Below are 23,108 nucleotides of genomic sequence, written 5' to 3' on the forward strand. Positions count from 1 at the left end.
GAGTAATTATAAGCACAGTTGGACTAAGCAGTATTTGCTTGCTTTGTGAGTTAGCTGAGCCTACGCTTAATGAAGTGAGAGGTAAGCTAGATGGGCTAGCTCTTTCTAGGTTTCATTACATCCAATTTATTGTCAGAGTGCCATTTCATCATCAGATACTACCCCCTTTCCAGGTAACAGAGAGAAGAGACGTGCCTAATGTGACCTGGCTGCACACAGGACGCGCTGGTGTGGTGGCATCACACAGAGCCACGGGGATCGTTCTGTAAGGTCAAACACGGTGTTTGACTCTGCACGTCGCCAAGTGTGGATGTGCACGTGTGTATTTGCACGTACACAACTCACTAAAAAAGGTCTTTCTTTTTGTTTCTCCACTGGGAAACAAGAAAAAGTATATCTGGTACATACTTTGGTAAATATCTGCATTATACACTATAGCATGTGGCTAAATTTCTGCAGTATTGCACTGTAACAGCAGTGCTATGTAGGTAGGATGTAAAGTTACAAATATCGTAAAGGTCCGTAGGGGTTTTCATCTTGCGCTGTTTGGAAGGTTAATGCTTACCCTGACTCGATGGAAAAGTCTCATTTAACATGATAGTTAACTTTCAAATATGTGGTTACATTTTTTGCTAATGTTTCTTCTGCTTTGTCTGTTCGGGTCTCTATCTGTCACTTCTAACAGTTCTAGGAATATATATTAGTCATCAGAAGAGAGTTATGAAGATGATGACTTGTGCAGGGTAACGGTTAGCATTTTCTTAGCAGTCGCAGAAAGTAATTGCGAGGTGAAGTGACTGCAAGCCATGCTCAAAGTTGCTGAAGTATCAAAACTGGTGAAATATCAAAGGTGCAGTTGATGCAGTGAGCTTGTCGTTAAAGGTCAGATAAAAAGGTTCAGACTGCACACACTTTCTCAGCACTGAGTCTTTGCTCTCAAATTTTGAGTAATGCCTAGATTAAGAAACCTAAGAAGGTATCTTTATGAACCCTACATCACACCCCTGCTTCACACTGGTAAGTAAATTAATCAGGCAAGCAGCAGCATTGGAAACCTCCCTTTTGCAACATGCAAAACTAAAGTGCTTCTGCAAAACCTGCTCCTACTGCAGTGAGCCAGAGCAGCTCTGAGAGCAGAACTTGCGATGAAACACAGGAAAAACTGCTGGACCTGCAAAACCCACCCTGTGAGCAGGGAAGGAGAAGGAATGACCAGATGTGACAGTCATTAGTCACAGTTGTTTATAGTGTGATGTGAAGATGCTGTGATGTTTCCTAAAAACAGATAGAATTTAGGTACCATGTCTTCTACCTTTGCTCTTCTCTCCCAGCACCTTTTTTTTTGTTCTTCATATGCTCTAAAAATGCATAAATTTGTTGGCTTTTTTTTTCCTTGTTTGCGTGTGGTGCTCCTCAGGAGCATTTAAAACCATGAGATTACCCACAGTCAGATTTCTAATGCCTATGAAATGCATCGAAGGGAGTGTTCCCTTCCACAAGAGGCTGATTGAGTTGGTCGTTCAGGTTTTTACATGCTGTTGCCACTGGTGCTTTTACTTGTTTGCTCAATGGCTTAAGTGGCATGATGTCTTGCCCAATAAGATTTTTCTGTGCAAAAAACCCCTTCAAAACTGCTATTGATTTGGTTCCACCTGGGGTAGTCATTAGCTGTTGCAGAGAGGTTCCTCTAGTACCGAAGGTGCAAGCAGTTAGAGAATTTAGGGAGGCATCTTGGAGGGATTTTGACTGGTGCTGTTGGAAGTGTTGTGTTGGATCTAGTTTGTGATTAGAGAGATTTAGTCTTGCACTCCCAAGAAACAATGGCCTTTCAGAAATGTCAATGAAGAGGCAAAAATTGGAACTGGAAGAGGCTTTTGATTCCTGAGTGTTTTATACTGATCATGCGCAGTTTCTGTATCAGGGTTACGCTATGCGGGTGTGGTGAAGTGGCCCAGGGGCTGTTGGGCAGGAGCTGGCAGGGGCAACTCCTGGCCCTGCTTCCTCTGCACTAAAGCAGTGAGGCCGCTGGGGCAGGGTCACTTGTCCTCTCCTTCTGTGGATTGACACCGAGAGGTCTTCCCCAGCTCTCAGAGGTACAGGCTGTATTTCATGTAGCGCTCTCGTATGAGATCTTTTTGCTATACAAGTTGCAGGTTGCAAAGGACAGTCACACCTAGTTAGAGCGTGGACTTGCACACGCATTGGAGATGGCTGAGTGGAGGTAGAATCTTACCGCATGTTGACACAGTAGGTTAGTAAATGTGGATTAGTAGGTTAAACAGCCTGGCACTTACTCTTGAGTAAGAGCATATGCTTGAGTAGTTACTATGTGGAAGCTGTGGTGCTGTTAACTCCGTCTTGGGCTCACTCCCTGGTAGTTTATGTGGCCATACCCTAGGTCATAGCCCAGAGAACATGCTCGTACTAGCCCAGTTTTAGTTCTTTCTTGCTAACACTAAAAATAAAATAATATTTGTAAAATAAGACTTTTGGAAAGGTTAGAAGATGCTGAAAATGTATAAAACAATTCTATTCTTGTTGGTGTTGTGGGGGGGAATACTTTTCGTACATGAAGGATCCTGTTATTTGACTGACAGTATTATGCAGAAATAGCATGCTCCTGGATAGTTCTTTTATATGTATAAATAGCTGAATTAGTATAGCTAATGCTTAATAAGTGTATGTGGAATTAATCAATCTTAAAACATAAGGATTAAAGGAATAAAACTAGATAATTCTGTGGTTTAAGATGATAGCTGCTTTCAGAACAACTATTTTCTTTTTTTTTGCTTTAGGTTGTTCTCGCCACAGGTATCACAGATATCAAGCAAAGTTATAGAAATCTCTATGATTTTGAAAAGGGAAGAGAACTGAATTGCAAACGGTGGACACCTACAATATATAACTTTCCAGTATGTTTTTCACTTCATTAGTATGAAGTGTATTAATATGAGGCTGTTCACTTGCATCGGTGCTGGTGTACATTTGCAACAAAACGTTCTTGCTTTTTTTTTTAATTTGTGTACTTTACCACATAAAGATTCCTCTTTCTGAGGAGCCTTTGATTGATGTCAGTTCTTGATTAATTAATGCCTTGATTTTGGGGAAGAAGGAAGAAAATGGAAAAAAATGCAGCTTATTCCTGATTTGTGACACTGCTGTTACTTAGTCCCAACCAGGCTTAATTCTTGTTTCCGTATCAAGTATTTGTAGTACGTGGTCATTTCCAGTGCCAGACACATCCATGATCAGTCCCGTCTCCGTTGCTGTTTATGGGGACGTTTTCTTTACCTAAAACCTGTTGCATTGTAGCAAATAGTGGGAAAAGAAACCTGAAGATTTTTTCCACTTCAGATGCTCCATCTGTGGAATAAACAGATAAGTAATCTACTTATGATACAAAACATGATGTATTTAAGCAACTTTGGTAGAAATACGGCCCCTTTTGAGTTTAAAAAATCTGGCAAACGTTCCACATAAGAAGTATATGTGTTTTCCTACAGGATCCTTTGAGAAGGAAGGAAGAGGTATCTCTGTGAAAAGGTGCATATTTTTCCCATGCAGGCAAATTCCATGCACATATTTGTGATGTTTTCATATGATTTATCAATAGCGATTTTGGCACTTCAATTTTGTGTAGGATTTCTACATAAAATATGTTCAAGGTTAAATTTTAGAAGGTCTTAGCCTGCGTACGTCATCCAAAATGTTCTGTACAGTGATTGATTTTTCTCTGGGAAGTTGTAGCATCACATTTTTCTGTGGAAGCAGCCTAAGTATAGCTTTTTAAAATATGTACATAGTCACACCTACAGAAGTCTGTCATGCTGTTCAAGAGTTCTTCCTCTTCATGAATTAAATTAGTTTAATTTCACAGTTAGCTCATTTGTTTGTAGAGCACTTGTGGAAACTCATTGTTGATAGTGTCGTTGCTAAAGAAAATGTAGCAACACTTGATGGTAGATCTGCAGTCTGAATTGTTTAAAATAGTATCTTTCTTTGTGAAATAATAAACATTAATATTTCTACAACTGTTCAGATGCAGTGTGTTGCAAAACGGCAGGATCAATGACCGGGCAGTCAGTCTCCTGTCAGGCAGCGGCAGCCACAGTGGCAGGAAAGATATGAGCAATGCTTTCCAACCACACCTTGTTTATAGGTGTTAACTTCAAAGCTTCACTAGGGCTGTTTAATTGCTAACAAAACAAAAAGAATGTAACTAAAGAACTAGTCGGTTTTTAAGTTGTATTTGTGCTCAGTTTCCCCCTTGGAGATATTTCTGCTTGCTATCTGTCTGATCTGAGATGTTCTCTATGACACACAATATGCAAATATTCCCTTTATTTCTCAATACTTGTTCCTTTCTCAATACTTGTTCCTTTATCGTAATTGAAATGGAGATTGTGACTGATGTGCAATGAGTGGTTGCAGATATCACCTTACAGGTTGGCTGTGTGGGAGTCATGCAGCTTGTCCTTTTCCTTGAAACTAAGCAGATAGTTTAGCAGCATCTCTACTATGACTTGTCAGTATGGAGACGTTTTAGGTTGTGGTTTTCGGTTTTTGGGTTTTTTTTTTTGTTTGTATGCAAAAAACCCTCCAAAACTGCTATTGATTTGGTTCCACCTGGAGTAATCATTAGCTGTTGCAGAGGTGTTCCTCTAGTATCAAAGCTGCAAGCAGTTAGAGAAGTTAGGGAGGCATCTCAGTGGGATTTTGACTGGTGCTATTGGAAGTGTTGTGTTGGATCTAGCTTGTAATTAGAGAGATTTAGTCTTGCACTCCCAAGAAACAGGACTTTCAGAAATATCAAAAGCAAACCTTAGGGTTGTTCTTGCTTACAAGGTACAGTAGAGGTTTTACGACTGTGAGATGATATCCCCTGCTGCAGCAGTCAATGTAACATTTTCAACACTGAGCTGGTTTAAGGGGTGCCTTCTGCAGGAGATGCTGCCTGCTGGGACGGGCATGACAGGAATGCAAACAAAACTGGTTGACCTGGCCTTACTGCGGCAGCACTTCAGCTGTGGGTGGTGGGGTGGTCACCGGAGAAAAAGTAGCACTGGAATTAATACTCCCTCCAGAAAGCTTATCTCTTAACAGAGTTTGGTTGGGGTTTTTTTTTTTTATTTTTGTTTGTTTGGTTTTTTTCATGAGAAAGAGCGCGTGTTGTTATTCTTAGCTTTTGGATAAAAAATGCAAAGAACAACAATAACTTTTCAAGGTCACTTTAGCTTGTTGGGGAGAAAGTTGGCATTTTACTGAATGGTCTCTGGTATTGTGGAGTAATAAAGGTCTGTGATAATTGGAAGGGATTTGTATACCTGAAATACCAGAAAACTAAGATAAGGCAGTGAGTTTCTAAGTCTCTTTCCGAACAGATTGTGCCTCTGTCTGAAATCACTGTGTCCTGTGACTTGGAGAGATAAGAGCCGTCAAATACCCCGCTGTGTATTCCAGCCCTGGTCCCTCTCCCCTCCTCTGGTGTAAGCACGTTTCTGCTGAGCACAAAAACCCACCAGATCGCACTCTTCCCAGCAGAGCCGAGCAGGTTTCCTCCACTGGGTGGAGGAGTGTTTTGGGAGAGGGAGCTCTGAGTGCCAGGGGGATGCCAGCACCACAAAGTGAAATTGCAGTGGGTTGTGGGGAGCCATCACCCTACTTGGGAGGGGGTGCAGGGCTCTGTCCTGTGGGAAATGTGTGGTATCCTGCCCTGCTCTCTGAGCACCCATGAGAGGTTCGGTGTGAATTTGGGTGAGCACTGATGAACAGGGATGTCTGCGCTTTAAGGCTGAATTTTGAGCCTGAAATGATGCTACGAAGGACAGACTTGGGGAGCTTTTCCTTAAGCATGAAGGAAGATGAGTGAGAACAGTATTCACAGTGTACTCTGTGTTTGAGATTAGTATCAAGAAGTGAATCTCTTTAATATGGCAGTACCCTAGTACTGATATTTTTGTATGCGTGTCCATCATTTCAATAGGAGACTCTTCTTGTGTAAACATCATACTAACTCTGGAAGACAACATCCTATTGCCTGTGAAACATGCAGCTGCTGACAGCTGCACAACCTGTGCAGCCCAGATCCATAAGTGGACAGTATGGACAAAAACATATTTATTTGGGAAAGGAAATAATAAAATAGGCCAGGACACTATTTTTCCTGACTTAGAGTTTTGCGTAGTGGCATTTATGATAGAGTGGCTTAGAACAGCACAGAATGAGATCAAAGAAACTTAGTTTGTACAGTGGTATTTCTAATGTTACAAATTAGATAGTTATTTATGAGTCCTGGGGGAAGGAATGAAGAACAGCACAATGAAGCAGCCAGTACAACAAATCTCAGAAATGTTCCAGTACTTTTATTTGCAGAGATAATATCTGACTTGATTGCTGGATAACAGAAGCTGGGGATTATTCCTTTGTGTTTCAGGATTTGAGATGCGTAAAATCTTGTAAATAAACATTGCATGGTACGAAATAAGTTGTATACATAAAAGAAGAGGGTATGTTTCTGTGTCTGATGTTCCCTCACTTAATAATTTCAATGCTTTACTGGTTTGCTGCTGAAATTATGCCCTAGGATTGCTGAGAATATAGCAAACTTAAAGAGTAAAAACAGCTTTCCTCTGGGGCAAAAATGTACTTGATAAAAGCACATCACAAACAAAGACTCAGATAAGTTTGTTGCCCAAATAAGCAATAAATATTTAAGATGTTGGAAGGGTTCCCAAGTTTCAGATTAAAAGTATGTTAGTACTACTGAAATGTTCTGCAGCAGAGGAGATGCACTGCAATCATAGGGAATATTGGACTTCCCCTGCATTGTTGCAATCTAAGACTGAATGTTTTGCAAACTGCATTTTATTTGCCAATTACTTGGAAAAAAATGTATTGGAAATATATTTTGGAAATATAGTATGAAAGATAAATGGTATGAATTGGGACTCGATTCTGAAAAAAAAAAAGATACTCTAAATATACGGACACTTCACTGAAGAGGAATTGGCGTCATCACTTTGACAAGAGCAGTTAAAAAACAAGTGGCCCCGGGGGGAGGGAGGGGTGCAGAGAGAGATGGAGAATGAGATTGCTGTGAGTGCTTGCTCTTCCCACCTCTCGCCCCCCACCATTCCATTTAGAAACCTTCGCACCAACTTCCTTGCCTGCCAGATAACTGGTGGGTACCTGTTTGTATAAATGAGTTTGCAAAATACTCCAGGTAAAACCGGAGTGTTTGAGATATTCCCTTGTTTCTCTGTGAGCTGTCTATGACATTTGCTGGACTTTGTAATATTTTGGATCCTGGTACTTTTGTCCGAGCCTGAATATGGTTATTAATATCACTCATTGTGTTGAGCAGATCAGTGACAATTAATGCTTCTTTCTTTTGTAGATTTATGCAGTAATGAAATATGGTTAAAGAAAAGTGTTATGAGTGGGAAGTCGAAGACTGAACATAAAAGCCAGAATTGGAGTAGTCCTTCAAGCCTATATTTAATCTTCTGGTTCATATAGGTATTAAGATGGAGCCCTTAATTACTTGATCATAGTTTCCCCCAAGTCAGTGCTCAGAAAAGGTCATTCTGCCTAAAAAGCAGTTGCTCAGTATTTTGAGTTGCCTTCATTTTCTTTGTATGTCTCCCTATGTTATTTTTGTGGCAAGGCTTTTCATAGAATCATAGAACAGTTTGATTTGGAAAGGACCTTAAAGATCACCTAGCTCCAGCCCCCCTGCCCTGGGCAGGGACACCTTCTACTAGACCAGATCTTGCTTTTCAAATAAATGCATTAATTTCATCATTAACTTTACTGCAGCACTTATGGTGGTGCCTTAGTAGCCCACAAGTGTTAATTAACCTTCGTTCCTTGTGGGATGATGCTTGCATTTAACAGATGAAGAGTGAAGTTAAAAAGATTAAGGTCAAAAGCATCTGCTAATTACTTAATTTTCTAATTAAGTAGTTGCCCAATTTGAAACTTGATTGTCAAAGTGCATAGGTAGGACAGCCCTGTACGCGTCAAAAGCCGGATTGCTGCTGGTGTGAGGTACCTGTGAAAGCTCAACACTTTTCCACACCAACATCTGGTGTTTCAGGTTAGGCAGAACACACAGGTTCTTCCTCCCTGTAGTGCAGCCTTGAGAGTGCGGGAGGGATGCTGTCCTGCTCTCGGTGACCTGCTCTGGCCAACCTGCAACCACAGACAGTGTCTGACTTTGCCTTCGTTCTGCAAGGCTGGAGACTGTTGAGTTTCTTCATGGGGCAACTGGGGTCCCACCCACTTGTGGTGCAGCAAGATGTGTGGTGGCAGGGTGCTTCTTGAAGAGGAAGATCTCAGAGGTCTGATCCCTTTTCAGGATGTGAAAAGTTGTTTCCTTAGGAAATTATAACTGGACCAGTTTGGGCATAGGGGAGGGATAAGGGAAAGGAACTCCAGATGCTGAAATTTTTAGCCTACATAGTTTCATGCTTGTTAAAGTTATTAATTTGTAACTTTTAAGTTAACATTTTATTATAGAAATGTTCTAACACTTCTAGCACAGCATGAAATGTTTTCCACAAAGGAATGCTAATACATGTGTGCTAAACTGTTACTCTTAATGCATGTGTAACGTAGAGTAGAGCAGTTCATTGTGGCTGTGTCTTTGGTTGCTATGTGAATTTCCAAGCATTCGTGAATGCTCTCTGCTCCTCTTTTTCTCTTACTGCGACGTCAAAATAGGGTGGCATCAGATTTTAAAAAGAGCTTGGGGTGGCTGGGATTGCTGCTGACTGAGTTATGCAGGGGATCCCAAGAAGGTGCCTGTAGCCGCCGTGAATTATGTCTATGGAGTGCAGAGGTTGCTTATCTGTTTAGCAGGAACACCATTTTGGAAGATAAGGGCATGTCCTGCTGGTTGAAGGCCAAGCGTTGGAGAGTCTTGAGCTTCAGAACAGTGTCAGGAGCTTCAAGAGCTAAGCAATGCTAGGGGAAGAAAAATACTTAAAAACCACAAGGCTTTTTAAGTAGTGGGTGGTGAAAAATCCTGTGAATGGTCTTACTGTTGAGATGCATCGTAATGGAGGTGGAGCTGATACAAAGTATGCAGTTGGGGAAGGATACATGAGAGCGCCAGCATAATTACCTGCCTCTTCCAGTAATTATATGGATACCAGTGTCAAATATGAGAAGTGTGTTTAAGTCTTGGCTTTGTTTTGTTTTCTCAGTCTACATATCAAAACTAGTATTGGCAAGTATAAAGTCTGATCTGTTTCTTCTTAAAACTTGTATGCCCAATAAATTATACAGTTACTGGAAACTTAGGCACGCTGAATACTCATGTTGGTCAAATGCAGTATGGGTGGAGTTGTGCCTGCGAATTTCATGCTGATACATTTCTAGATTATTTGTATTAAAAATGAGTGTTTACAGCAGCAGAGGCACCGGATCATTACAAAAAAATATTTTTGTCATAACAGCTGTAATTTGTGGTTATTACAGAGTTATTTTTTCAGAATGTTTTTTTATCACCTTTTAATCTTTTGCATTATCTTGCTTTTTCATGTCAGAAAAAAAAAAAAAAAAAAGATACCAAAGCCTATGTGCACAAATCTGTTTAGCGTACACAAGTAGAGCTAGTAATTATTAGAAACAAAGTGACAGATTACCTTATACGTCAGACCAACCCTTTGGAATGAAATTGCCTGAGAACACGGGTGGCGTTCTCTGTAATGTAATGGTCCTGTGGTAGGCGTGCAGACATGAACTTGCTTGAAATAAACTATAAAGCAGTCCACATGTAGCAAAGATCAGTAGGGACTATTGCATTGCAGAATAGTCATGTGCTAGGTAAAATCTTCCCATGGATCATCTACAGACAAAACACTGCAGTTGTATAATGTGTATGTGTTGTGCTTAATTGAGAAGTCCTAAGGAAACTTTGTCCAGTGTAGTCATGTATCTTTTGTTGTTGGTTTTTTTTTGTTTTGTTTTTGTTTGGTTGGTTTTTTCTTTACATTTAGTTTTGAGGTGTATGATTATCTATATAGATATATACAGATAGGTATAGATCTATTCCACATGGGCTAGTTTACATTTATTCAAGTAATGCATAAATTCTTAACAGCATAAATTCTACTCATTTATGGGTTTTGACTGAGGTTTTAGGCACAGTCTAACTTGTCAGACATGGGTGAGTGTTGGGGGTTTTTTTTTTTTTTGGTGGTTTGGTTTTTTTTTGTTTTTTGTTTCTTTTTTTTTTTTATGGCCAAGTCCTGTATCCATCAGTTAATATGGTGGAATGCACTGCTATGTTTTAAAGTGAATAATAGACAATCTTTTTACACAATTTATGATTAAAAATGCAAATTAGCCATTGGGATGATCACTTTTGATGTTTAAGGTACTATCCGCTAAGCGTCGCACTCTCATTTTGTGGTCTGATTCTGCAGTAGGATCTGCGCAAATAAACTTACTGCTTACTGTGGACTTGTGAAAGGCTAGTAGAGTGTAGTACATCTTCTTTATTAGCTAGCATGCAGGGGGCTAAAATAACATTGGACTATGCAACATTAAACAATCTAATGAGCTGCATAAGGAAGACAGTTTTCTCAGCGTGGTGGTCCTCATGCAGTATCACCCTTGAGCAAATGAGTGGTGTGTGACAGCGTTCGATCTTCCTGGAGAAATGTCTGTGGAAGAGAAAAATAAAAGGTTTAGCTAGTGTTGGAAGTACTAACATGCCCCATATTTGTGAGTTGAGGACCAGTGTCTGCAGTCAATGATCTATCTGTACCCATTTCAAAACATCTGCATTGTTGTTCTACAAGAAAGTACAGTACTTTTGTCTCCAGTAATAACTGTGAGATCAAACAATGTGTTGTTTTTAATTCTGAATGGAAAAATTGGGAAATTAGGGCAAGAGAATGAAAAAATAGGAAAGGAAGTAAAAGATAATTGGAGTAATTGAGAGTGTTAAAGGCCAGAGTCCCGTGTTTGCAGGAAGGGGACTACTTCCATTCCACCAGGTCTAGCTTCTAGAGGCACATTAGAACTTGATACAGTATCATTTGGGTTGGGGAAGCTTTTTTAATCTTCCATGTTTGTGTTGTGTGTTTTAATTCCTCTTCTCATGTTCCTTCCATGACTCACATCCTTTACAAAACCAAGATAATTTTTGTGTGCTGGCATTTGAAGGAGGTGGAGGAGATACTGTGGGTAAAAGAGTGTAGAGCCTAATTCTGCTTTTTCACTATTTATTTTTAGAGATAATTATGTTTTAGAGGTATGGAACAGAATTCCTGATCTTTGTACCTCTTATAAGCTAGTCTTAAGACAAGTGAGCTGCCAAAAACTGCAGAGAATTTTTTTTCCACTTAACAGGGTAGGAAAAACAACTATGTCGGTTATCTCTTTGGAATGATAACCCTCATCCAGAGTCAAATTATTCACTGCTCTTCGGAATAAAAATTGCAAGTTGTGCAAATACATACCTTCCTGCACATAGTACTAGCGAGAAAGGGTTCTTCTGGGGCAATTATCTCCTGAAATTGTCAGCCAGATCTTTATACCAGTCCGAGTAATTTCTGTTGCGTTTTTGTAATAGAAGACTCATACCACTCTGGGGAAAACATAGAAAAATGTGTGGGTGCCTTGGCTGCCTGGGATTAAAAAAATATCTGTGGTTTGTATGGCTTTATTGGATAAAATGTAGGATTTTCCACCCTGTGGTTTAAATTTCCATGTGCTGGAGTTTGTAGATTTTTTTTTTTTTTCCCCCTGAAATCTTGCTTATGTCTAAAATCAAGTCCTTATATTTAGTCGAGGAGGGTAGGAATTGACTCAGAGAAGTGATGGATGCTCTGGAATTGTTTAGGGGCCCCAGAATAGACTGTTCAGTAGTAAGATATATATATTTTTTTTTTTTCAAATGTAACCAGTTCAAATTTCTCCTAGGCAGTGAGCGATGAAGGGTGATGCTTCTCAAATGCTGTTATCCTCACGTGTCTGGTTGGTGACATGTGAGGAGAGGAGCGATATGTGGGTTGGGAGGTTTGTTAAGTACCATCACTATGTATTTGATACCCCTTTCGAAGCTCCTGGCCAAAGTGTAAGGGGCAGTTTGAGCTGCTGCTTTGTTCAGTCTACTGGGAGTCCCACGTAGTGTAATGCATCTATTTAATGCTGTTTATTTGCTATGAAAAACGAACCCTAATTTTGAGGGTCATCTACATGCCTATTGAGTACTGAATGCAAGCATCCCGTATACATCCCTGCTTACTCCAAAAGCAGGGGAAGAATTAGTGTTTTAATGGCTAAAATTAACAATCAAACCAGTGAACTATGATAAAATAACAAGACATCTTATTTTGAAAGTTAAAGTACTGTATGTTTAGACCTAGCATGTTTTTGCTGTCTTATTAGTACCAATACTCTTATCTTAAACCACTTTTTAAGACTGGAGGACCTTAGATCCACATAGGTGTGGATGTCTCCTCACGGCTACCAGCAAGCACTGCAGATAGTGCTTTTTTTTTGTGATGGATCTTGCTCCCAGTGGCTACCTTGAATGCATAGGTCATGGATAGCATGGGAAATGTGACCAACTCATCATAAAGGATGCTATTTAGTTATAATAAAAATAACCAGATGACTAAAAAGATCTTTTAAAAATTAATTAAGTGAATGAATCAATAAGTCAATTGCACTGAGAATTTTTTTTTGCTATGTTCCCCAATCTGGTTTCCATCTTTAAATAAATAAATAAACCTCCCTCTGGTTTAGTAAATTGAGAGTGGCTCATGGAAGGCCTGGATGGATGTCTGAGACAGCATGAGGGAAAGGCCAGATGTTTAGCTGTGGGAGAAGAGGAAAGGAGGAGATGGACTTCTACTTCATAAGTGACTGACTTTGTATTTGCATAAGAGCTCTTCCCCCTCTAAAAGGGGAAGGGCATGCCCTTGAAGGAAACCTTTTATTTAAACATCTTTTGAAGTAGTTCTTTAGATTACAAGAAAAAAAATGTATGGAAAATAAAATTTGGAAGAGATTTTTAAACCTTCTGTGACAAAAAAAAAAAGGTATAGTTTTGCATTGTGCAGATTTGTCAAAATGATCTGAAGGATTGCAGTTGTGTTTACTTTCAAGGCATCTTCTTTTAAGCTAATCCCTAGACAATTTACTTTTCAAGACACTGCCAAGAAGGGCATGTTGGAGTTCAGTTGAATATTTGCTGTCATGGGTGAGGTATTTTGGTTGGGAATAATTCATTTTAATTCTCTAATAGTTGTCAGTGTAATATATGACTGCCATCACTTGAAACAGATGCTGCTTCTGTAGAGTGATAAAGAACAGTAAAGTATCTTCCCAGTGTGCTGTGTTCTTCGATCAATTAAAATATTCTTGATTTCCAAGTGATCTTCTTGCTCTCCAGCTTCCTTCAGTCGTTGCGTCTCACGTGTTTGCAATGCAAAGCAGCCACTGATAATTTGAAACCTCTTTTTCTCCCGTTGTACATAGGTAGCCTATTGCTTTGCCTGGTTTTGAATCAGCCAAATGACTTAAGCTTGGTTTCCTGTTCGTGCCCCACTTATACAGCTGTGTCACCTGACAAGCTGTTGGCATGAAGCCGAGTTTGAGGGTCCTTCTGCCTCTCCATGCCACATCTCAGAGTTAAGCATCCATAGCACAGGTCACAGAGGTGAATGCTGGCCAGCTCTTCTGCCATCTCATTTGATATGTGGAGGAGGTAAAAGCATTGCAGCTCACCCTTAGAGGGGAGAAGGATTTTCTCTCTGGTTCCTCTTTGAAGTTAGTGACAGAACTGTGGCTTTGAGAGCTGCAAGGGTCCCATCTAATTTGTCCCTTTTTTGGGGTGCTGGGGGTTCAGCAGAAGCAGTCTAGTCAATGTCAGTAGTCAGTGGGAAAAAAAGATGCCCATGTCAGGCAGCTTCTGCTCTGGTAGAGCACTCGCATCTGTGCTCATCGGAGAGACCAACCGAAAGTGGAGCCTTTCCTGGTTTGGTAATTACTATTATTTGGATTCTGCACAGGGAACACAGTGAGGTCTGGCTTCTAAAATGATGACTTGACATAGCTACTTACTCCTTTTACAAATGTTTTAGAGTAATTTGTATGTTTATACGGCCTGATAATTTAGCCACAATTTATCCATTATAAGACCTTTTAATAGTTCATTAATTGAAGGCTTTGGCAGACAAAAAGTTAAAAATTAAGCTTTCCCTTCTTTTTTTTTTAAGGAAGTGTCAAACTTCTGTGTTTGGACTATTACTCCAGTGTAAGATGAGATATAAAGATCATAATATTTTGAAAACAATTGGCACTGTTTTCTGCATTGTTCATTTGGACTGGTTTACTGCATATGTTTAAAGGCTAATGTGGCAAGGATAGCAAAAGTATGAATTATATGGTATGTCTTCCAGTCCATTTACTCCCCTAAAGTAAAAGCTCTTCTTCATGGATTAATCTATCTAAATTTAGCTTGGTTCCCTTTTACATACTGTATAGGTACGTGTGCTTGCAGGAATTTCTGTTAGCTCTGTAAAACAGATGGGGTTTTATGTCTTGAAAATGGAGGTTTTTAATACAGGAATCTTAGCCCTTCCCAGCCTGAAGTAGCTGTCACTGGTCTGGATTTGTAAAGTACTATTGAGAGAGCATTGGATATGCTGGGCTGTAGAGTAAATAAAATAACTTTTCTGCATATAGGAGGTACAGTTATGGTTGGTGATATTAAAGGCATTTTGTTCAGAGTTGTTCTCATCTGCTGTCTCCAAATGTCAGTCTTGATTGCCTGCCTTTTTAGTTCCCCTGCAGTTCTTTTTATTTATTAGCCTGAATGGATATAGTATTAACCATGAAGTGATACACTGCTGCTTTTGTTTTAACCAAATAGTGAATTAAATCAATATGCATAGCTGTCATCTTGTAGGAGTTGTTTTTATCAATGTAATCTTAATTGTTCTTTCCAGTTTAATAATAATTGTGAATACATTTCACTACTAATACTGGTTTGTTTTACTAAATCCTTGTAGGAATTTTGTTAATGTTGTGAAAGTACTACTGTGAGTCTTTATTTCAGTTGATTCAATTCTTGGTCCTTCAGTACTGAGTATTATGTTTTATCTGAAAGGAAGTTGGCATTAAACTCCTTAATCTCTTTCACATTTAATTTATTGGAGGTGTTTGGCTTTTGGTTTCTTTTGCATATGTTTATTTTAAAAGTGACCTTCTGCAAGTATTTCAAAGATTACGGGTTTTTTTTAGTGAAAAATAAGGGGTTTAGGATTGTGGCTTATATTTTTTTTTTTTTTTTTTCTTGGCATGTCTTCATAAGATTAGTGAACTGAAGTTTAGTTTATATATAATCGCAGTAATAATATCCAGCTATTTACCCTTGTGTGTAAATTTGCTGTGTTTATATTTCATACAATATGGACTCATAATGTCAGTTTGTATAATACAGGTAAATTTTGTAAAACTGTATTAGAAGTTCCTTTCTCAGTTTTTAGTAAGCCTAAATCAGGCTGGATAAGGAATTCAGTACCTTGTGATTGAGCAACATACTCTTTTATGGGTCTTTTTTAGTGATTGGCCTGTGATTTATTGAAACAGCCAAATACAAAAATCTGTTATGTGTTATTTTGGCTTGGCAGAAATAATGCAAAGAACTGTCAAAGACAAAGGGTATGCAGAAGCTGTAATTTCCTTTTTACCACTGAAGAATAGATTTGGCTGGATTATGCCTTCAATGCTAATCTACCTCTGTGTGGCCAAACAGATTTTTGGAACCTTTTTGTAGCATATTTATTTTCTGTTCACTTCAGGCCAAATGTTATAATGTAATTTTTTTTTTTTTTTTGGCACATGCTGGGTGGTGATGTGAAAAAAAAAAGTCAGAGAAGGAATTGGAGTTAAGAACTCTGATCTAGACCATTTAAATTGAGGTTGCCACTTTATGCAGTTAGGCCATGGCTAGCAATACATGTATGTTCAACTACATAGATATATATTTTTTTAAACTTTACAAACAGTTCCAAAAGAATATATTGTGAAATTTTACTAGGGCTTTATACTTTTTTTTAGTTAATTCTGTTGGCTATTTAAATAAGCTTAATTTCTGTCTGTCTTCTACTGGTAAGCACATTTTTCTACACTATTTTAACAGAAAGCACATTGCCTCTTTTAGTTGTAATAGGACCACACTCTTTAAGCCTTCTGTCTTAGCTAATGGTTAGTAACGTTTCTGTCTTGAAGCATTAATTTGATATGTTTAACATAATATCCATTCCTTCTTTGCCTGAACATGTTTTTTTTTTGAACATCTTCAGTATTTCAGAATGATGAGACAGGCATACTTATGCTGTACATGCTTCTTTCTGTGGCTTTTAGTTTAGAACAAAACAGTTAAATGCCTCTTTTTACTCTGCTTTCCTGCTGTACAGATGACAGCATATCAGCTACGAGTACGTCTGATGTCCAGGACCGTCTTTCAGCCCTAGAGCTAAGAGTACAGCAACAAGAAGATGAAATCACTGTGCTAAAAGCAGCATTGGCTGATGTGCTAAGACGTCTTGCTATTTCTGAAGACCATGTAGCTTCTGTGAGAAAATCAACACCAAGTAAAGGTAAGCCCATATTTGGTAAATTACTTTTGGAGTCAGAATGTTATCATTTAGAATGTTCTCCATTGATCACTTTTTAATCTTCTCTGTCTCATTTGAAAAGGCAGGTATATTTCGAGCTGGAGAGGTTAGTTTTTTTGAGTAGCTGTATAGTACTTGGCTACTAGGTATCTGAAATATGCTTATTAATTTTGCTATTTGCTAATATTTTTATGAACTTAGTGCTCCTGAAAATTTACCTTACTTGTTGGTGAAAGGTTCCTGTTTTAATTTAAATGGTGAAATGCTTTACACATGTGGTCTTTAACCTACCAGTGGGGCTCTGGGGCTTATGGGCAGCTCTGAGTCTCAACTTTGACTTAATCTAGAACTTATTCAACTGAAGGGGCATATTAGAGGCTACATTTCCCCGGCTCCTTAAATTAAAAACAATACAAAAAAACCAAAAACAAAAACACATTGCCACCAAATAAGGAAATTTTCTAGAATGTAGTTAACTTTTGTTAATCTACAGAGATAACTTGCCACCAGTAGGTTTTCTTGTAAGAAGTGACCATGAAGCCACTCAGCAGTATCTCTTTTGGCAAGTTGCTAGTAGCTTTCACATTGCAACTTTGGAATATATAGAATTGTTTTAAAGTAAAGAAACTAAATGCTCTTTGCATTAATTTTTACATACTTCCCCCTACCCCCCCGTGACTATTTCATTTTCTATTCTGGACAACTGTTTGAATCAAGTTATTTGAATTTACTCCAACTTAAAATTGTGTATTCAGAGAGGACTATGGCTATGTATATTTGTGGTATATATTAGGGCTCTGATTAAATTAAAGGTTAGGTAGTATTTCAGATAATTCACAGTTCTACTTCACCATAACATTGCATGTATCCCCATCAAACCATGCAGCGCAGAGGTCTCTGGGCTCAGTCCCTGTATTTCAGCCTTGAAGTACACTTATTATGCCAGTGCCAGTATAACACTGAACTGATTCATCGGTCTGTGTTTGTTTGGGTTGCTGCATTGTACAGGCTGAAAACGCAAAAGCTGAAAATGCTGAAAGTTTGAATTATTTTAGATGTGGCAGAGAGATCAAATTCCTTAATTAAGTTTTTTTTGCAGTCTCTCTGCCAGATGGAAGGAAATGATGACACTTAATTGACTTGGGCTCTGAATCTTCCCGTTCTCTCTTGCTTGCTAAGAGGTAGACTCTTGTCATCCTTGCTTATAAAAGCAGCTTTTATCTACGTGGTACATATCTCTGGTCTCATCAAGATTGAGACTTTCTTCTCTAACTCTATGTAAATAGAGCTCTAGCAAGTATTCCAACTAAATCAGTTTTTTGCTGTCTGCTCTCTGTTACAAAAAAAAAATAAATGTCCCAGTGAAAAACTATGGGCAAAATACATGCAATATATGACCTTATTCTTCCCATTTACATGCAGAGGATCTGGGATGTGTGTGAACATGGCTAAAGACCTTTGGCTTGGAGCTAATAACCAGCAAACTACATGGATAAGCGAGACGAATTTGCTCAAAAATGCCTTGGGGCTGTCTCCTTACTGGGACTCTGGGGGTATTGGGGCCATACAGAGTTCTCCAGGTGAATCTGCTTAGTGAAAAGGAAACTGTTTCTTGAGAGGGAGAAAGGGTGGAGTATCTAAATATCCTCAGCTTTGTGCTATTAAATATCTACCAAGTACTGATAGCAGCAGAACACACTTCTCTGAAGAAAGTGATGGGAGGGGTTGAGAAAGTTTGAGATGCTCACATATGAGCTAATACATTGAACATAAATAGGTTATGACTAATTGGCACTGTATTTAATTTGTGGAGGATGTGTCCCCATTGTGTTCAGTTACTGAATACCACCAGGCAAGATATTAACTTCACAGTTTATCATGAAATCAGCTACATATGGATGAAATAAAAATGTCACAAAACCAAAATTTTTACATACACTCACTGTAATTTTGTACAAGTCTAAAATTAGACCTAAAAATGAGCTAGAGATTAATATTGATTTAAACATCAGTATTTTAATAAATATTTCCATACAAGATTGTACGTAGCTTTTTGCTGTACCTTAGGTTCTACTTTTGATTTCTGTATTTTAAGTTCATCCAGTAGATAAAGAACTCTTGAAATGTTTTAACAAAGAGAAATGTATTATTTTTGTGAATGAGTAGGATTGGCAGATGATCTGAATTGTTATACAAAAATAATACTCCAGGAGATAATTGTTAATTTTTCTTTGAAGTATTTTATCGGTACATAATGGGGCTTTACTAGTCAAGTCACGGATGCTGCAAAGGTTATTGTATTCCTCCAAAACTTTTCTTGGTGTTTGTGATCCTGTCAAGAATCTGGATTAACATGACAACAATTGCAGTTTCATGGTAAATATAGGTAGATTTTCTTTAAAAAAAAATGCTGAGGCTTTGATTCACAGAAGCTGTCTCTACAGCATCCCTTAAATACTTGCAGACATAAATAATAAACGAGAATAGATGTGTATATACTTCTGAATACATTCAGAGAGATGTATTTAGTTTGAAGTATGGCAACACAGTGAGCTAAATACTTTTGAAAAACTGAGTTTACAAGAATCCTAGTACTGGAAAAAGCCATCTTGAATCTTTCCATCAAACAAAAGGGTTTTAATTTGAGTAAAAGACAGTATCTGTCCTAGTTTGAAGGTTGCTACTTGCTGCTGAAAAGGGTTTTCTGAAATCTCTCAATTTTTTCTGGTAGCCACCTCAGCAGTGTCTTTTGAAAAGAGATTTTTCATAGGCTAAAAATAAGTGTTGCGAACAGACTGAATTGTGCTGGACGGGACAAATACTGATCACCTCTTCACTGATTTTTCTCATTCTGAAGTTGATAGCCCAACTTAGTGCAAAAAGAGATCTCTTAATCCATTGTCATAGTCTGTCTGCATTTGCATATCTGGTGAGGTAGTTCTGTTCTTATTTTTCTTCTCCTTTTATTTGAGATTCACAGATTGAAGCTAAATTTTTTTTTTTGTGTTATCCTTGTAGTCTTTCTTCTTTTTTTTAACCTGCATTTCTGTTGCATGCTTATTTTGAACTCTAGTCCAGTCTTCAGTGAAATAATTTGCATGAGCATGGCTAGACTTTTATTTCTAACCCATGGGCCATCAGTCAGGAGGTTACTACCTATGATTTTGTCTGTCTAGCCCTGTGTCAGAAGCAAGCTGCTCTTCATACAGGGATAGGTCATTTGTGAACTCTATGAGATAAGTTAAAGGGTGAGGTTTTTTAGCCACGCTAGTGCCTCTTAGTAAAGCATGAAGCTGAAATACTGTGTGAGGGAAGTATCTCTAGTAGGGATTGCAACAGATCTAGCACTTGTCTGTTTTTGCACTGCGAAAAGCAGACTGGGAGTGTTCTCATGTGACTTGTTTTCCTCTTTAGTATTTCTGAATGAAAAGTCATTCAAACAGAGAAAACCTTTTCAAAATAAAGAGGCTACAATATTACTTCTCCATCTCTGCACACAGTGAAGAATAGCCGCACGAAGGAGAAATTACCAGGTCCAAAGATTGTGTTGAGAATTCTTAGAACGTGAAAGGCCTTGATTAGGGACCAAGTCCCCAGCAGCTACAGGGTTTGAGTGGATTGTAATGTGTGGGTGCATTTTTAGTAGTTTTTTTCTTTTCTTTCTATTCCACCCCCCTTTAAATAGATGGCCTGGTAAGAAGAATTTCTTTGGTGAGAAGTTCTTTGCTTTTGGCAGCTCTCTGCTCTTGTTGCCACATGTCTCTGCTGTTGATGCATGATTGATGCTGTTAACATTCACAGAAAGTTCCGAAAACAAAGATTACCTGGACAATGAAGAAAAGGAAAGCATAAAGCAGTCTGGTACTTGTGGCTGCTGGCAAGATAGATTGTCTCTCAGCTGGTGCCTGGTAAACCTATTAAAATCTTCCAGGGTGTCAAAATGTGTGTTACAGAATTCATCCCTCAGGCTCTGGGTGTGGAGACAAGTTTGTGGCATACAGTGGCACCAGTAAAATACCTCAGTTTAATCATATCACTGTGGTATGAGCTCTTGCCTGAAAAAGTGGCCATGTCCCAGAAAGTACGTCTGATGTCTGCCCATAGAGAAACAAAGAGTTTGTGTCCTTTTTCTGGGCTTGGAAGTAATGAGGAGACTTGTCACAGGTTAAACCTTTGGAGGAACATTTCCCATTGCTTGGACAAGAGCTGATATCAAAGAACTCATATGCAAATTGAAATCAAAGTAAAATTGGATCAGTGGGTGGCAGTTTGAAGAGAGAGTCTCTCATGACAATGAAGGCTAGCAGATTGAGAGGTATTGATTTTACTTAAAGCAGTGGTCTTGGGGACCTGCAAAAGCACCTGAAATGCAGATTTTTAATTTTTTTCTTAATTTTTATTTAATTTTATTTTATTCTATGTATTCCTTTGTGGAGTGGATTTTAATAGGAAGCAGAGAGTTTTTCTTTTGCTTTCATGCTCCCTTCTCTTACGTGAAATAATACGTCTCTTCAATAGGAAAAATCCTAAGTATTATTTTGCATCAATTTTCATGTCATTGCACTAACCTAAGAAAAGCACTTCAGATGTAGTTTTTAACTTATCTCAACAATGGTTTCATTTCAATAACATTAAGTCATTTTGGATTATGTTAACAAAAATTGACTTCAGGTGTTCAGCAAGCTTCATTAATGAAAGCTTAAGGTAGACTTGCATTTGTGGTTTTAGTCTTAACACAATGTTGCAGAATTGTGGTAATAACTGGGTACATGTTTGTTGTCTAATCAGTAAATGTTGAAGTAACAGAAAATAGGAGTGTTGATAGGAAAATGTGTATGGTAGAGGTAGGATGTAGGCTCCACGATGTTAAGACTAACCTGGCAAGCTTGTACGTGTGTCATTTTACTCATGGGAATAGTCCAATTGAAGTCTGCAGGCTGTATGCTCACATAGCAAATAATTATACTCTTGAGGTCTTAATGGATTTTCCAGGTATTGGTTTTAGTGCCATCTGTTCTTTTGGCATTAAAATTACTTTTTTTCTACATTTCTTCCCCATTTTTCCTATCTTGTCTCTGTCTTCTTTAATATTTTCTTTTTCTTCTGTCATACTTATTATTTTTCATGTTCTTCACTTATTTTCCTTTATACAAAGAATTTGAATCTAGAGGGCATTAATGGGCTAGTCACTAACCAACTAAGCCAAGTTTAAGGAAAGAGAAGCAAAGAAGAAAAAAGTTCAATTTTTTTAGCTTCTGTAACCTGATAGTCTTGTTCATTGGAGAAGATATTCAGAGGTTGTAGAGGAGTGTTTTTCAGTTGTGATGATAAGCATATTTGTTCTTTTTCCATATGCTTCTTACAGTTTTGGATATGTTTTGTACATTTGTGTGCCTTTTTTAAGAACAGTGTGGGCAAATTTCCCTGAGCGGTACTGTGCTGTTCTCCATGATCCTTCTTAGACTAAGAATTGCAATGTTGGAAGAGTTAAATGGTGCCACTAACTTCTTCAAACAAAAACTGGCTTGTTTATAACACTTGAGTAGCTCTTTCATCACTGTTTGCCAGAGTATATCAAATTGTTTCCGAATACCATTGTGAAAATTCTATTTCCTCTGCTTGGATATAGCTCATTTGGCAGTTGGTTGAGGAAGTAGGTGGTGCCTCAGGTAAAGTATAGCAAAATAATGAGGTGGTAGGGAGGGAGGAGGAAAAGGACTGCGTGGTTTGAATAAGCTATTGGCTCTTCCTCGGCAAGGAAGTCTTCAGTTTCCCTCGGTAATAGGTTTTAAAAGGTTTGCCCAAAGAGCCAAGTGCTGTAGCAGGGGCATGGCTCCCCTAGACTCTTAAGAACACAGCACCTGAAAAACTAGTTTTATGTCTCTAGGAAGATCAGTTATAGTTACAAACGTACGCATGGACAGTAAGCTACTAGATATAAAACACCTCTAAATAAATATTTAATTATTCTTAACATTGTAGGTAATTTATTTACCTACGGGGAGGGATTTACCTGCATTTCAAGATACTTATGCATTAGCTATACATTCTCAAACTGTTGCATACTAACATGCCTCTATTCAGGTAGTTATTTTCCTTTTAATAAGGAAATGACAAATACTGTATGTTTAATGGCCAGTTGACAGTTGAGATTTATGAAATTGAGTTTCCATTTAGAAAAAAGTATAAAAAGCACCTGATTTTTCTTCAACTAGATATAATTGTTGTAAGAATAGTAGGTTTTGTCAAAATTTAATTTGTCTTAGAGTTGAATTATTAACCAAGATAAAGTATAACCCATAAATAGTGAATGGGATTACTTTTTCCTGAATTATATTGCTCATTATTTGAGAACTACTGTCTGGCCATGACCTGTAACATTTGTTCATGTGATAGGAGTACTTTTTTTCTACTTAAGAAGGCTCAATTGGAATTTGACTCTTACTACGTAAGTGAAGTAGT

The 23,108-nt window shown here is 38.2% G+C and overlaps 1 protein-coding gene across 3 annotated transcripts in view; it reads left to right on the forward strand.

Annotated features, from left to right (window-relative positions):
* Window positions 1–23,108, forward strand: part of EML4 (EMAP like 4) — a 167,783-nt gene that overhangs the window by 79,341 nt on the left and 65,334 nt on the right. For all 3 annotated transcript variants that reach the window (XM_086744340.1, XM_086744338.1, XM_086744339.1), the window contains exon 2: window positions 16,446–16,628. In XM_086744340.1, the coding sequence (XP_086600466.1) occupies window positions 16,446–16,628 (183 nt within the window). The remainder of the gene's footprint in view (window positions 1–16,445; window positions 16,629–23,108) is intronic.

The sequence above is a fragment of the Chlamydotis macqueenii genome, chromosome 3 (genome assembly GCF_036417535.1).
Source record: "Chlamydotis macqueenii isolate bChlMac1 chromosome 3, bChlMac1.mat, whole genome shotgun sequence".
In the NCBI taxonomy this organism is placed as follows: Eukaryota; Metazoa; Chordata; class Aves; order Otidiformes; family Otididae; genus Chlamydotis; species Chlamydotis macqueenii.